Source organism: Anser cygnoides, chromosome 11 (genome assembly GCF_040182565.1).
Source record: "Anser cygnoides isolate HZ-2024a breed goose chromosome 11, Taihu_goose_T2T_genome, whole genome shotgun sequence".
NCBI classification, from domain to species: Eukaryota; Metazoa; Chordata; class Aves; order Anseriformes; family Anatidae; genus Anser; species Anser cygnoides.
The window spans coordinates 627,014-641,308 of NC_089883.1; the positions used below are offsets into that span (position 1 = coordinate 627,014).

Consider the following 14,295-nt stretch of genomic DNA (forward strand, 5'->3'; position numbering starts at 1 on the left):
AGAGGCGCTCCAGCCCCTGATCGTCTCCGCGACCCCCCCCCGACATCCCCACAGCCTCCTTGTGCCGGGGTCCCCGCGCCTGCCCGCAGCGCTCCCGCCGGGGCCTCGGGAGGAAGGCAGAGCGGGCTTCCCGCGGCCCAGCCGCGCCACCTTCCCCTCGGCCATGTCGAACCTCGGTCTGTTCCCCGCCCTGCCCGGCTCCCTCTGGATGACATCCCTCCCTCCCGGTGCGCCCGGAGCCCTGATCGAGCCCCCCGGTGCTCGTGGAAGAACCCCACAGACGCCGGGGGCCGCCCCTCACGGGGCGGGAGGCGGGAGGCGGGAAGCGGCGGCCTCGCCGCCGCTTCCCGCCTCCCGCCTCCCGCCCCGTGAGGGGCGGCCCCCGGCTCAGCTCGGCCCAGCCATGGCGCTCTCAGAGCCCGGCTCGGCGGTTCCCGAGGAGCTATCGCCGCTCAGCCAGCAGCGGGAGCAGGTCCGGGGCTGGGGGGTGCCGGGGGGGGGCGGCTCGGGCGCCGTGAGGAGGGCGGCCGGCGGCTGGCGGCGGGGCCCGCTCACCGTTCCCCGTTCGTCCCCTCAGGAGCGCACCCCCACCGGCGGCGCCGAGCCGCGGCGAGGCCCGGAGCAGGGCGAGCGCCGAGCGGGGCCGGGGAGGCAGCTGCGGGTGCTGCTCACGCCGCTCTCCGTGGCGGGCCGGCGGATGCCCCAGAAGCGGCTGCTGGGCGCCTACGGCGGCGGCGGGGAGGAGGCGGCGGGGAAGAGGCTCCGCGCCGAGCCCCCCGGGACGCCCCCCGGCAGCCCGCCCAGCCCGGCCCCCGCCGCCTCCCCCGCCGGCAGCGGCTCGGAGGGCGGCTGGGACGCGGAGAGCGACGGCAGCGACGGCGGAGGAGCGGCGCAGGTGAGCGGCGGGCGCCCCGCGGGGCCCGGGAAGGCGAAGCCGGGGGCGTTTGGCCGCGTTGCGGGATCGTTTTCCCTCTTCGGACCTCGGCAGACCGCGTTTTACCCCTTCGGAACGTCTGAGGGGTGAGAGAGGTCCCGCTGCCGGCCGCAGGCTGTGCAGCCCGGTGCCAAAACCACCAGCGCCTTCCCGCGGGCCATAACCACCGCCCGGGGAGCTCTGTGGCCGGGTAGAGATGAGATACAAAAGTTTTGTCAGCGCTCGTTCGTGTTTAAATCACCGTTTCAATTTGCCCGGGCCGCCTCTTCCTCTAAAAGACAAGGCGGAGCAGAGCTGTGTTCTGTTCAGGCGCCGCATTGGCCATGTTGCTAAGTCGTAAGTTGCGTGTTGTTTCGCTCCGGTTCTGGTTCGGTTGTAGGAAGATTGTGATGAGCGGCCCCTCTTGCAGAATCGATGCTAGCAGTCGGCGTTGTAACACGTGCTAGTACCTCCATAGGCTGGCACTGGTAGGGGATCACCCCAGTTAGTGTGCCTTTTGTTTGTTTAAAAGTACATCAAACCACTTCTGCACAGTCCAGACAACCAACTTAGAGGCTCACGGCCCAGAAGCCTGGGCCGCCTCTGGCGTGCCATGTAACTATGCTGAGGTCTGTCTCGCTTTTCTTTTTGTAGGATGGATACCCGCAGTTATCAGCTTATGAAAGGAAGAGACTAAAGAACATTACAGAAAACGCGAAATTCTTCGCTGCCTTAAAGCTGCACGAGGTTTGTGTAGATCCTGCCTAGTGCCGCTGTGCTCCCTCCCGACCGTAAGGACGCTCGTGCCCCAAGAAGCAGCCTGCCGCCCCTCTCGTTGTGAAACCCTGCCCTGGTAGCACCAGGGGCGTCAGGAGGGGGCATCAGCACTGCCCTGACTGGATTAAACGTTGGCACTTTGTGTTGCTAGTTTGCTCCCTCCAAGGGGGGGAGGCCGTTAGGTGACATTACAGAAAGCTGGGTGAGCAAAATCCCCTTGGTGCCCTGTTCCCAGCAGGGCCAGGTGAGCACCAGCCTGGGGGCAGTCGAGCACACTGCTGCAGCTGGGCCTGTCTGGGAGGCAGTGAGACTCCTTCCTTACCACTAAGACTGCAGCTTGAGTAAAAATAACTCCTTTTCTTCCAGTTACCCTCAGAGAGGTCAGCAAAGGCAGGTCACAGCGCTGCCTGCAGGATGAAGGCCAGAGCCATCAGCTAGGGTGGCCCTGGCCGTGGGTGCCCAGCCCCAGCAGCGCCTGGAACCGCGCGCGCCAGGGGTCGTGCTGCTGGGCTGCAGGAGTGGAGGGGCAGCGGTCCTGCCGGCGGGCTGGACGTGGCTAAGCTTTCCTGCAGTCTGAATGAACTGAATGCACGTCTTCAAAACGTGATGACGAAAACCTTGTGAACCTAGGCCTCTGTGGTTCCGTTTTCTGCTTTAAATGTCTTTCTGTGTCTGGTGCACAACATTTGGAATAATCTCATTGTTTTGGGAGGAAATGGCTACAGAATGTTCAGGCTCTGCTGTGCCCCGTTGCACCGTTCACAGAAATGGGGGAATTCTTGCGGGTACGCGGAAGACCAGTGCAAAGCAGGAAAAACAGTCTGATATTTAACAGTCCCTTTTGTTACTGTTATGAGCAATTACAATATAGTTTACTGCAGCCTTGCAGCCTTTATACAGGTTGACCTTTTATGCTTGTTAGATAAATTTTTAATCTTTTTTTTTTTTCTTTTTAAGTCAGCTGCAAGACTTCACAAAATTGCAACTAAAAGACAATCTAATGTCACTAAAAGGTAAAACAACTGCGTATGAGACTCGTATCATTGTTCCTTCATTGAGTTTTAACTGTTTTAGCGCTACCACCTGCACTTAGCAGATACCAGCAAGAGGGAGAGCTAATGATGAGTCACTCTCCAAAGCTGAATCTGCATAACTGATTATCCTAGGCTGTATGAATTTGTATATGGGTAGCTCCTCTAGCTAGTGGCTTTCCTCTGCCATCCTATGGAAAGAAAATGCTAGTATGAATACCCTTTTCATCAAATTACAGAACTTGCTATTTTTATGATATTTGTATTAAGGTAATTTAAGTGTTGTTTTTTTTTTCCACTTGTGATATTTCTGCATGATGGCTAAAGAAATAAATGTTACATGATGAGAACAAATGATGGGAAACGGCATGGGAAAGAAAGGGTTTGGGGGGAGAAACAGATGCAAGGGATAGCATAAGCAATTGTTGAAGAAAAGACATTTGGCAGTGCCAAAGCAGTGTTAGGCAAAGCCGAAAAATGAGCTGAAATGCAAAATAGAGAGTCAGATAAGCAAGGAAAGGAGTGAAAAAGGTGACTAGATCAAAGAGTGGAAGGATGAATTATAAATGAGGGTGGGGAAGAAAAGCAACAGTGGCAGGATGTATTACAAGGGAAACATAAATGTCATCAGTATGTATGCATTGCTAACTGCTCTTTTTGTTGCTGCATCGCTGAAAGAAAAAGTAATCACAATGCTCCTAAAGTCGATCAGAACACTGAGGTGTCAGAGCTGCAGATAAGAACCTATTCCGTAGCGTTTTACTTAAATGCCGAGGGCTTACGTTATCTAACTGTGTTAATTTTTGAAATGTTTCACTTGTTGTAGACCTAAGTCTAAGAAGGCGGAAGATGAAACAGTACGGCGAAGATCTATGCGCCTGCAAAAAGTAGAGCCGTCAGGAGCCCCAGTGCTGGAGCTGCCTGCCCAGCCAGGAGCAGAGGAGGAATATGTAAGATGGGGACGGGTTAGAGAAGCCTGTGCATATGCACAGAAGCATTACAAAAAAGGTGCTATAGTGAAGTAGATTCATAACACTTGCCATTGCTAAGCTTATTGTAAAAACCTTCAGACGTTCGGGAGGGTGTGTTAGTGTCAATAACGAAGTAAATTCTTGAGGTAAAATCTTTTTTTTTTTTTTGAAATGTTCTTTTTTGAAATGTTTCTTGTATTAGAGTGGATGTGTTCTCAGAATATCTGGTGTGCAGAAAATAACACTTCACCTTATTCATAGTTTTAGTTGATTTGAGTTACGAAAATTGCTAATGTCATTCCACAGCCTCAGGTTCCAGCCGGACCTCTGCCAATGGTTCCAGAAAATCAGGTGGAGAACAGCAAATTGACAGAGGATTTACTGGCTACATGGATGAAAATAAGCGAGGTATTGCTAGCTATAATTAGTGATTTTTAGATTACATAAATTAATTTGACTTTGAAGTAGTCTAATTCTGATATTATAATTTCTTTTCCTTTCAATCTGTAGGCGAAACCCAGTGATACCGAAAAGCACACGTGTGACATGAAGAGGTAATCTGAAGGCAGCAGCTAAAAACTGGATCTCGTCTAGTTCTTTCTTCTCTTTCATAGCTCATATTTTAATGATATTCTCTAGATACCAATACAGCCTGAACAGTATGGTCCTCAGCGAAGATAATGTCAAGAAGGTTGTGAAAAATCGAGTATGTTCCGTGGCCATCCATCCTTCTGAAAGCATCATCTTTGTGGCAGCTGGAGACAAGTACGGGCAGATCGGCCTCTGGAACGTCGTAAGTCCTCTGCGTGCGCCTCGCCTGGCAGAAGTGTCTGTGGCAGGCTGGGCGCGGGTGGGGCACAGGCTGGAGCGTCCTTTTCTTGGCTTGAAAAGGTGTTTTGTACTCGTTATTTTTTGCGGATAACACCAGGGTGTCTGTTAATTTGAGGCTCACTGGAGTTGTTCGAAAAGTCTGGTCCTTCGCAAGCCCTGGTTTTGTGGGAAGAAACTGGTAATTTTAGGGAGGAGAGAGGAAGAAAATGGATCGCTAGCTGAAACCCAGTGAGGGTTAAAATTACAATTCACAGCTGAAAGATTCGGGATCTAGTTACAGTACCCCGTTAGCAATACCATACTTAGGTTTTGGATAGTGAGGGTAGTTGGATGCTCAAGTATTTGGGTTTTTATATAAATTTTGGGTAGATGCAGTGAGTCGCTGTGCTTCCAGATAGCAGAAATAAAACTGGCTGTACTAGTATATGCTGACACACATTTACATACATTGCCTCTGAAAAATAGCTTAGCATTTGGGAATTTGAAAACTGCTGAGGGCTTTGCAGATAGCCTCATTATGGATTTTGAAGTGCCTTAATTACTCCTGCAGCAAGAATCTTTGTTCATGCCCATGACTTACACCTTTCTAGCCTCCCTCCCACCCTCTTCTCTGATCCCACATCACCTAAACCAGCTGCTTGACGTTTGCACACATACAGATTTTCTTTTCGTTGTTTGCAATGCTATTAACCTTTTCTGTGGAGTTTCTCTTGAGTCATTTCAACTTTGACAGATTCGGGAAATTGATTGACTAGCTTCAGCTATGAGACTCGGCTCAATTGTAAAGATTTTTAAAGTGCAGCGTAGAAAGCTGAGACTGCAGAGCTGCTGCAGCTTCCTATTGAGAAGCATGATCTGGTTGAGGTTTCTGAATGCCACAGGCTTTCTTTGTGACCTTGCAAAGACATTTCACGTGGAAGCCTAGAAATGTTAAAATTACTGTCTTCCCGCGTGATTTCCTTTTTTCTTTTTTTTTTTTCCCCCTTCATGAAGGGAGTTGCACTTTACCAAGTTGGGAGTAGTCTTTGTGGAATGACTTGTTCCAAAATGAGCGCTTGGTTTCTTTTAAATTATCGGAGCTGGAAGGATACCAAGGTTTGAAGAGAAGATACAGGAGATGGTGCTTTACGTTCAGTTTGGGTGAATGTAGTTTAGCTTGAGCTGTAAGCAACTTAGCACGTCCATGTTCTGCTGTTAAAAGCATATGCATGTATCAGCATACTCAGCAAGGGGTTCAGTGGTAACTTGGCGCTCTTTTGAGTTAAATTACTTGTATAGTGGTGAAAATGGTACTGGAGGGAGGCCCAAGCCTGTCAGCAGTGTGCTGAACAGTGCACGTGAGGACAGTTCCCTCTTCCTTGCTAAGCTGAAACTCCCTCGGTCCCAGTGAGACGTTAGCCTGGGCAAGCTGTGCCCCAAAGCAGCCTGGCTGCCTTGCTGCCTGCACTGTGCCTCCCCTCACCAAGCACCTGCTGCCTCCTCCGTACAGCTATTCAGGGAAGACAGCGTTTGAAAGAGAGACTTCACTCTGAAAGTCATGGTAATTAATAGGAAGAATGAATTAATGGAAATAATGATCTGTACGTGTCTGTCGACTCGCTTTTGTTTTTCAGGACTGTAAGACTGAAGAAGGAGCACATGTCTTCATTCCACACAACTACTCGGTCAACTGCATGCACTTCTCTCCATCTAACCCTGCTCATTTGCTGTCCCTAAGCCACGATGTTCTGCGATGCGGTGACGTGACTAGGGCGATCTTTGATGAGGTGAGGGCTCCCTCGCTTGTGCTGCAGACTCCGTAGAAATCTTGTAGTGTGTGCTGCCAAGTTTTAGTGTCATTGCACCCGAGTTACTGTTTGATGGTTGCTAGCATGAAATTTTAACTTTCAATTTCCACAAGGGCACGCGAAGGAACCTTTAATTACCATGGAAGTATGGAGATGCTTCCCAGTCAATAAGACTTGGTAACAAGTTGGTCACTCCCAACTTGTGGGTGAGGCAGTTGCAATTTTATATTGAATTTAGTTTCCTACCTCCTTACTTAGGCAGTATGCGCCTCTTTCCAAAACCAGTACTGTTTAGAGGTAGGAAATGGGTGGTTTAAAGAATCTCGTGATACCTCAGGGAGTAGTGCTGCCGTTGGGAATGCAGCTGTCAACGGGGAGAGTGTCTGCACACCCAGCCAGAGCTGGAACGTGGAAAGCTCCTGCAGTGTTACTGTACTTGGGGCTAATCGCTGCTTTGAGGGGAAGCTGCTGTGCAATAGGATGGCTTGGCGTCCCGACTCATCTCCCAGATTACGGGAAGCCTAATTCACATGTCCGCACACGATGAAAAGGTTTCTGCAGCACTGGAGAAGGGAGCGCAATCATTAGTCCTCGCTCACGATAACAGTTGTTGGATTACAGGAACACAGAGGCAATAGGGTCTTGTAAGAGTTTTAACAGAGAATTCACAACATGCTGTTGTCAGGTTGGTCTGGATGGCTAATTATATACGCTGTAATAAGGATACTAGTTTGACAGAAAGGTTACCTAAATGGATAGCTAAGGCTGAAGTCATCAAATTAGGCAGTTGTCTTTAGTATTTTTAGTATATTTAAAAAGCAAAAATGCCCACAGTGTTTTGGGTATTGTGAATGTGTATTTAGTTGAATAATTTCAGTTTCATTTGACCTTTTCTATATGCAGATATGCAGAAGTGAAGGAAGCTTATCCTCCTTTGATTTTTTGGAAGATAACGCCTCCACTGCAATAGTAGGGTACTGGGACGGCAGCGTCGCTGTTGTGGACAGACGGACCCCAGGAACATCTTTAGAGCTTTCTGCTAACATTGGCTTCAAAATAACAAGGACAGTCCATGTTCACCCAGTGAATAAACAGTACTTCGTTGCTGCTGGCTCAGTGTATGTAGCTCAACATGAACTGCAGTTATTGTGTATATGAAATGTTCCCTTTGCATCGGTGTTTGACGTCAGCTATAAGTGGCAGGTTTGGAGAGTGGGACCAGCTGTCGGGGAGGGAGGCAGGTTCTCAGTCTCAGTACATAGTTCGTTTTTTTGTGTGTGTTGTTTTCTTAAAAAAAAAAAAAAAAAGTTTTTAGTTCTTAGCAGAGTTTAAAACTTAATATAATTTGACTTCACCTTTCAAATAGGCTTTGGAGTCGCTGTGTTTTGGTGGTTTGTTGTTTTTTTGTTTGTTTTGTTTCTGTTTTTTTGAGAGATCCCAGTGGAGAGGTGTTTTACTGTGCCGTTCATTTGGGGTGGTTTTGGTGCTCACAAAATCCTGTAGAGCCACTCGCTGTTGTAGTTGTTGATATGCATTGCTGAAGTAGTTCTAAGCACAGTTCAGGTAAAATGTGTGGCAGTCTTTTGAGGCTTTTTTTGGTAAATGGAAAATAAAACCACTGGTTATTTAACTGCCACCTGGTAAAGTGCTCTGTGTGGTGTGTTACAGGGATGTTCGTATTTATGATGTTCGATACCTGAAGTCTGATGGGAACAAGCCTGTGAGCTCTCTTAATGGACACACAAAAAGCGTTGCTTCTGCATACTTCTCACCTGTAACTGGCAACAGAGTCGTGACAGTGTGTGCTGATGATAAACTGAGGTAAGACTGTGTGGGAAAGAATAAATGTTATGGAGAATACCAGTCGATAGAGTTTGTTGTTTCCTGCCTTCGTTACCTGTCTTTGAGAGTTGATTTGGTTTTCTTGTGTAGGCATTTTTAATGCTGCATGATTTTTAATTTTTTAATTTTTTTTATTTTCCTGAAGAATATTTAACAATGAACCGGAAAACCTACAGGTGCTGCTAGTCTTCACTCAGCAGTTTGCTGAACTTGCCCCAGGCCGCTGGGGATCCTAAAGATTTACGGGGGGTGAAGGAGAGCCCAGGATTGCTGTTGATGGTTTCTCAGTCAATCGAGCTCACACCTGGCTGAGGAAGTCCTGACACTGGAAGCTGTTAACAGTGTCTGTGTTTCCCTTCTCTTGCATTTTTTTCCCTGGGCATCCTTTTTGTGCAGTGACTAAATAGACAAGATCCTGGGCTAGAAAAAGCTTTCATTTGTTGTAGCAAGCCTCTGTTCTACCCTTCTAATGACTTTGAGAAGGGATGACCTTCAATTCTAGCTAAAAGCAAATCCATTTTAGAAGTATTTGAAAATCGCAGTTGGGATGTTAGCGCTCGTACCCCAGCTGGACGGCTGTGTTCTTTGTCGCTGTACTCCAGTCTTGCCTGGTCTGGGCCGAGCTGATCCGTGCAAAGTGCTTTATGGGGAAAGGGCTGCCTTTTTTAACACGTTCCTCTTACTAACACACTAATTCATTTTAAAGGGTCTACGACACCAGCTCTTTGTCGTCTACTGTTGCAGTTCTCAGCACTGTCAGGTAAGCTGAACGCGTGGGGCTGAAGAGTTGGCCCTCAGCAGCAGCTGTGGGAGTGCAGCGGGAGGCTGCAGCGCGGTGCACTTAGCTGCTGCTGCAGGGGCACGGCCGCGGAGCTCTCCTGGCCTGAGAACTTGCCCTGGTCCCCTAGGTCGCCTGCGGTGGCTTTGTTCGTAAGGCAAGGCTGGAACACAGCCTGCCCTTGAGTCCGTGAAGTCTGCAGGAAAGCTTTAATGTCTGCTGTGTACCGGGAGCAGACCTTTTTGTGACTTCTGAAATGTTTTGTTTCAGAATGCTTTTTCTTTATGCGTTTTTTTTTTTTTTGTTTTATTTGTTGTTTTTGGTTTTAATATCAAAGGTTACTTCTTAATGGTGAGGAACATGTTCCTGAGCAGAGTCTCAACACTTGCAGAATAGGTTTGTTCTCCGGAAGGAAGAATTGTCAGGCTTGCCTCACTAGGGCACTGGTCAGCGACTGGCCTGAAAATTCTTAATTTGCAGTTTATCAACAGGCTTGATGCATTGTTAGCCAACTTTCCCTACAATGTGCAGCTGTAAGTCTAACTGCTCGGACAAATAATCATTCGTGTCAAAGTATCGCTTGGTTTCTCTTGCTCCCTTACGTTTCTTTGTCATGTCCCACCTGTCACAGGACAGCGATGCCCTGAATGGATCTGTGCAGTGTTTGAAAGTGGTGCTGGCTGAGGAGGCAGGGGAGATGGGTTTGAGCAAGTATGATGTAAATGATGGTACTGAATTCAGTAAGAATATTTCTCTCTTTCTTCCTATTTGTTTCTCTGAAGGCATAACAATAACACAGGACGCTGGTTAACTAGGTTCAGAGCGATATGGGACCCCAAACAAGAAGACTGCTTTGTGGTGGGCAGTATGGCACGGCCGAGACAGATAGAAGTCTACCAAGATACTGGAAAATTGTTGCACTCTTTTTATAACGTTGATTACTTGGGCTCGGTGTGCTCCATTAATGTTGTCCATCCCAGTAGGAACATCTTAGTGGGCGGCAACTCCAGTGGTCGCCTTCATGTGTTCAAAGAACAATAAATGCTTTTTTTTTTTTGCATGATATGTTTAGTTTTTATTAAGCAATTCTTAAGCTAATTGCATTCTCTCAGGACAAAAGTGTATTTTTAAAAGCTCTAAAATAAATTTTCTAAACTACCTTTGGCATTCTCTTCTTTAATTAAAAACAAAAACTAATCCTACTACTGCAGTCAATTACAGTGGTTTGTACCAAAACGTATTTTTCCTCAATACTTAGGTCATATTTCAAAAACAGAAAAAAACACTTGCTAAGTGTATGAGACACTGCTTAATGATTTTCGTTAAAGAACTTGCAGCGTTCGCTCGTGTGCTGTTCCCACCACAAGGCTGGCACACCTGCAGTGAAACCCATAAGGAAGCTGCCCGGTGCCTCCTGGTGTCCCTCCTGCAGGGGGCAGAGGGAAGGTCCCTCGGCTGCCACCACGGTGACCAGACACAGAAGCCCCTGGGCGATGAGCCCCGAGGTGGGCGCGGAAGCGGAGCTGTGCTCCTGGGCTATGGGGTGCAGGGCGCTGGCCCCGAGCTCCCCTTCCTGCACCGGGAAGGGCTCCACCTTCAACGAGCTGCCCTTTCACGTGCCACGTGTGGCCGACACCCAACGCAAAACACGGGTGAGAGGCTGCTGGGCTCGTACGGCCGTGCTGCGTGCCAGCCCTGCGCTGATGCAGCTCCTGAGGGCGGGAGCCTGCCAGCCCCTCGCTTCGTGGCGCCGGCTTTTGGCTCTCCCTGGGTTGCCCTGAGCCCTGGCGGCCGGCCCGGGCTTCTCGGGGCAGCCAAATTCTGCCCGCACCTTGCGCTCGGGTATGGTTTGTACTCGAGCAACGAACACTGACACCACAAGCACTGAACGACTCTCATACCAACTCCGGGTTTTCATGATATTTAAATATTTATTTAAATTTAAAAATACTTTTCATGGCACCAATGATTTTATGCTAACTAAGATATTGAGTATGTAGAAAAAGGTACATTTTTGAAGGAAAATGTAACTTACAGTATTTGGCACATGAAAGGTTAATTTCTAGATTTTTCTTTTTATGAAAACTAAGAAATTCACATTTTCAGGTATTTTACTGTCTACTGCTTAAAGATGCAGTATGCTATTACGAGATATTTTTTTTTCTGATATAAGAATCTATGGAAACAACATTTTAATATAAAGACAGGTAAAACTAACAGGTAGTGAAACACAAGGCATAATATGGAACATACAGGAAAAACAGACAATGAAAAATTACCAGTTCTCGTGGTTTTTGCAGTAAAATGCTGGGTGAAAACTGCAGAGGTAACCTAGGTCTGGCATTTATAGCTATCCTAAAGTAAGCTGATGGAAAAGGTTTCCAAGGTCAATACTCGGACGCATCGCGTTTCTTTCGAAGGAAGGTGCCTAACGTACAAAGTATTGAGAGCGGGGCGGCCGCTGGGGCAGGCGGCACGCCGAGGTGACACCACGCGGGTACGGCAGCAGCTGAAACAAGGGAATACTGCATCTTTAACCTGGGGTGAGAAATGTCGAGTTTGAGACTATCACGCACTGCATAGAAACACCATTAACTACAGACTGAGGTAGGAACACTACACTAAGAGTTAATTTCGCTATGTTGCATAAAACAGGGTATCATGTAAAAACCCATCCTCCGGCTCCTGGCAGCGCTCGGGACTTCACCTGTCGGCTCAGCGCCACCGCGGGACGCCGGCCCCCTCGGCTCCGGGCCGTGAGCGGGCAGCGTCGGGGTGAGCCGTGACCGCGCTGTGCCGGGCGCCGCTGCCCGGGGCCGCCCCACCGGGGATGGTTGGCGGGCCGCTCGGGCAGGAGCGCGGGAATCGGGCTGCTTAAAACTGCAGTTATGGCCCCAGCTTACGTAAAATCTCTCCCTGAGATGAAATAAAACTCGCTCGTCTGGTCTCCCTGCGTTGAGTACGTCCAACTTCTCGTCCAAAACTTAACAGAACTGGCTTTTATTGCTCCCTGTGTAAGAGACTGTTACGCTTCCCAGGTAACTGAAGGTCCCGGCGGCTATGTCACAAGTACAATGAGCTATTTTTTTTGTTTATTTTTGCTTAAGAATAGATAGGTCTAATGGTTGTCCATTGGCTTTTCCAGTGTTACCTCTGCTCCGGTAGGTCTGTCCTTTTTATCTTCAGAAAAGTCATAAAATTAGAGCTCCTCTCTGTATTCCAAAACTAGTAGCTCGTTAAACTGATGTTAGGCTTCCAGTCTACAAAAACATTTACACCATTCGCTCGGCTCCAGCCCCTTGGTACAGCGCACCGCGTTCACCCAATCCATAAAGTAAAAAAAGACTCGGTTAGGTTCAATAACAAAATAGCTTTTCGTTGTTAAAATATACGTTGAAACAGTCTCTTTGTTTGTACAAAAGGAGTACAGCTTTCCGAGGCTCGCTGGCTTCCTAACCATCCCCGGCCGTGCGCCGGGGGCTGGCCGAGCTCTCGCCCACCGGCGCGGGGCCCGGAGCCGCGGCAGCGAAGCGCGGTGCCGTGGGCACCCGGACAGGGACCGGCCACGGCGCAGAGACAGTCCCAGGAGGCCGCGTGTGGCGCAGGGCGAGGGCCACGGCCGCCTGCGTCAGAAGGAGCCAGCGTGGGGGCGAGGCCGGCCGGGGGGTGCCCCGCGGGAGGCTCCGGCTCGGAAGGAGCACTCTCTGCAAAGCGGTGCTTGGCGGGCGGCGGCGTGGCGCACAGTGGCGGATTCGACAACGTAACGATACACGAGTGTTTAAATTAAAACTCAGTAGCACCATTGCTAAAGCTCCTGCGTAATACAGCATCTCTGGCCTCTCAGCCGCTGGCTGATGCTCGTACAATGATCAGTGGTAATAGTAAAATAAATTCCTCTCTTTATTCGGTACTTCCAAAAGTAACACACGCGGCTGTGAAAAAATCAAAACTGAAACCTTAACTTATTCTGCGGGCTCCAGGGGTGGAAGCAGCGGCCGAGCAGGCTAGGGAAGGGCAAGTGTCTGGTCTGCGTCTACCCCTCTCGTCCTCCTGGAAAGAAACGTCCTAGGCAGCACTGTACTCGGGGTCATGGGAGAAGGAGTTATTGCAAGAGCCGAAGGTGCCACAAAGGTCCCGCTCGCTGGGGACAGCAGCAGGTCTCTCCCGAGTCCGCCTGGCTAGTTTTGTGGCAGCTCCTGCCTTCAGGTGTCAATGAGCAGGCTTACCACGGCGCGGACTTTGCAGGCAAACCATCGCCTGAGGGGACAAAAGTATTGGTAATGGAACTGCTCGAACTCGGGGGTCTGGCGGATATCGCGGAAAAAGGCAGTGTCAAGGTCGGACTCGGTAAGGACGATCAGGAGAAGGAGCAAAACAAAGAGGAGTCCAACTGTCACAAGGAGCAAACGGAGGACACTTAAAACAAACTTATTCACCTGTTCCGCCCGTGTCCCGCCGCGGCCGCCGGCGCCCAGGCACAGGGCGCGGAGCTCGCCCGGCTCCTCGGCCTCGGCCGCGCTGGGGGTGCCGGCCTCCGACTCCTTCTCCTCCTCGATGCTGCACGGGGCCCCGTTCAGCTGCCGCGACAGCAGCATCAGCTCCAGGCTGTGCTCGGCCACCGGCGTGGGCAGCACGCTGTCGGCCGGGCTGTAGCTCTCGTCGGCGATGACGGCCACCCGCTCGCTGCTCTCGGCGCGGCCGCCACGGCCGGGGGGCACGAAGGTGTCGCCGTGGGAGGCTGAGCGCACCGGGGTGGAGTGGGCGCTGTCACGCAGCGACTCCAGGCCTGGGCGGGGAGAGAGGTGCTCAGTGGTGCTGGGGGGCCGGGAGAGCCCCCCCCCCACCCCCCCAACGCCGCCCGCTTGCCATGCGCTGCCCCCAGCCCTACCCGGTGTCCCCAGCGCAGGGTGGGCGCAAAGCACTGGGTGACGTCTGGGAGAGCAGCCCATGGCACCCTGTTCGGCTTTTGTGTGTTTTTTACTTATTTTTTTTTTTGGGTGGTGGTTTTTTTTTTTTTTTTTTATTGTTTGGTTGGCGGTGGGTGTTTTTTTTTGACACCTGCAGAGCAGTCCGGGTCCTGCGCAGCAGCCCTGGGCAGCGCTCAGCCCCTTTTTTGTGCCGCTTGTGACTGCAGAGGCGGCTCCCCGGCGGGCGCGTGACTTGTCACCGCCGCGAGCAGCCGCGAGCTTTTCGCCTGGACCGCGGCCAGGCTGCTGGCAGGGGCCCGGGTTTGTCATCAATCACCACCGCTTCGCAGTGCTGCAGCCGCCTGGAGGGCGACAGCTTCCCCTTGCTCACGGCTCGCTTAAAGGCACCCCTGCCAGCCGCTCTCAGCGCAGATAACCTTCAGCTGGGAGTGAAGCAC

General features: G+C 50.5%; 2 protein-coding genes across 3 annotated transcripts in view; one reads left to right on the top strand and one right to left on the bottom strand.

The window, feature by feature from the left end:
• The first annotated feature begins 339 nt into the window (after window positions 1-339).
• WDR76 (WD repeat domain 76) lies at window positions 340-10,089 on the top strand. Its single transcript, XM_067003736.1, has 13 exons — window positions 340-472; window positions 578-895; window positions 1,568-1,660; window positions 2,648-2,703; window positions 3,548-3,671; window positions 3,999-4,100; window positions 4,203-4,246; window positions 4,332-4,485; window positions 6,137-6,289; window positions 7,214-7,428; window positions 7,979-8,131; window positions 8,859-8,912; window positions 9,713-10,089. The coding sequence occupies exons 1-13, from the start codon at window positions 404-406 to the stop codon at window positions 9,969-9,971; spliced, it is 1,794 nt and encodes a 597-aa protein (XP_066859837.1). The 5' UTR covers window positions 340-403; the 3' UTR covers window positions 9,972-10,089.
• A 761-nt stretch (window positions 10,090-10,850) lies between these two features.
• FRMD5 (FERM domain containing 5) overlaps window positions 10,851-14,295 on the bottom strand; it is an 83,215-nt gene continuing 79,770 nt past the window's right edge. Inside the window, exons 14-15 of one of the 2 annotated variants that reach the window (XM_067003738.1) lie at window positions 13,367-13,716; window positions 10,851-13,187 (exon numbers count right to left, since the gene is read on the bottom strand). In XM_067003738.1, the coding sequence (XP_066859839.1) occupies window positions 13,140-13,187; window positions 13,367-13,716 (398 nt within the window). In that variant the 3' untranslated portion in view covers window positions 10,851-13,139. Of the gene's footprint in view, window positions 13,717-14,295 lie in introns of both variants that reach the window. The other variant, XM_067003737.1, reaches the window with a different exon arrangement.

What these genes read in the sequence shown, in the direction of transcription:
- WDR76 (XM_067003736.1), top strand. Translation starts at nt 404, where the DNA reads ATGGCGCTCTCAGAGCCCGGCTCGGCGGTTCCCGAGGAGCTATCGCCG. An exon ending in TCAGCCAGCAGCGGGAGCAG is followed by an intron (nt 473 to 577) that starts GTCCGGGGCTGG and finishes TCGTCCCCTCAG; the next exon opens with GAGCGCACCCCCACCGGCGG. An exon ending in CACACGTGTGACATGAAGAG is followed by an intron (nt 4,247 to 4,331) that starts GTAATCTGAAGG and finishes GATATTCTCTAG; the next exon opens with ATACCAATACAGCCTGAACA.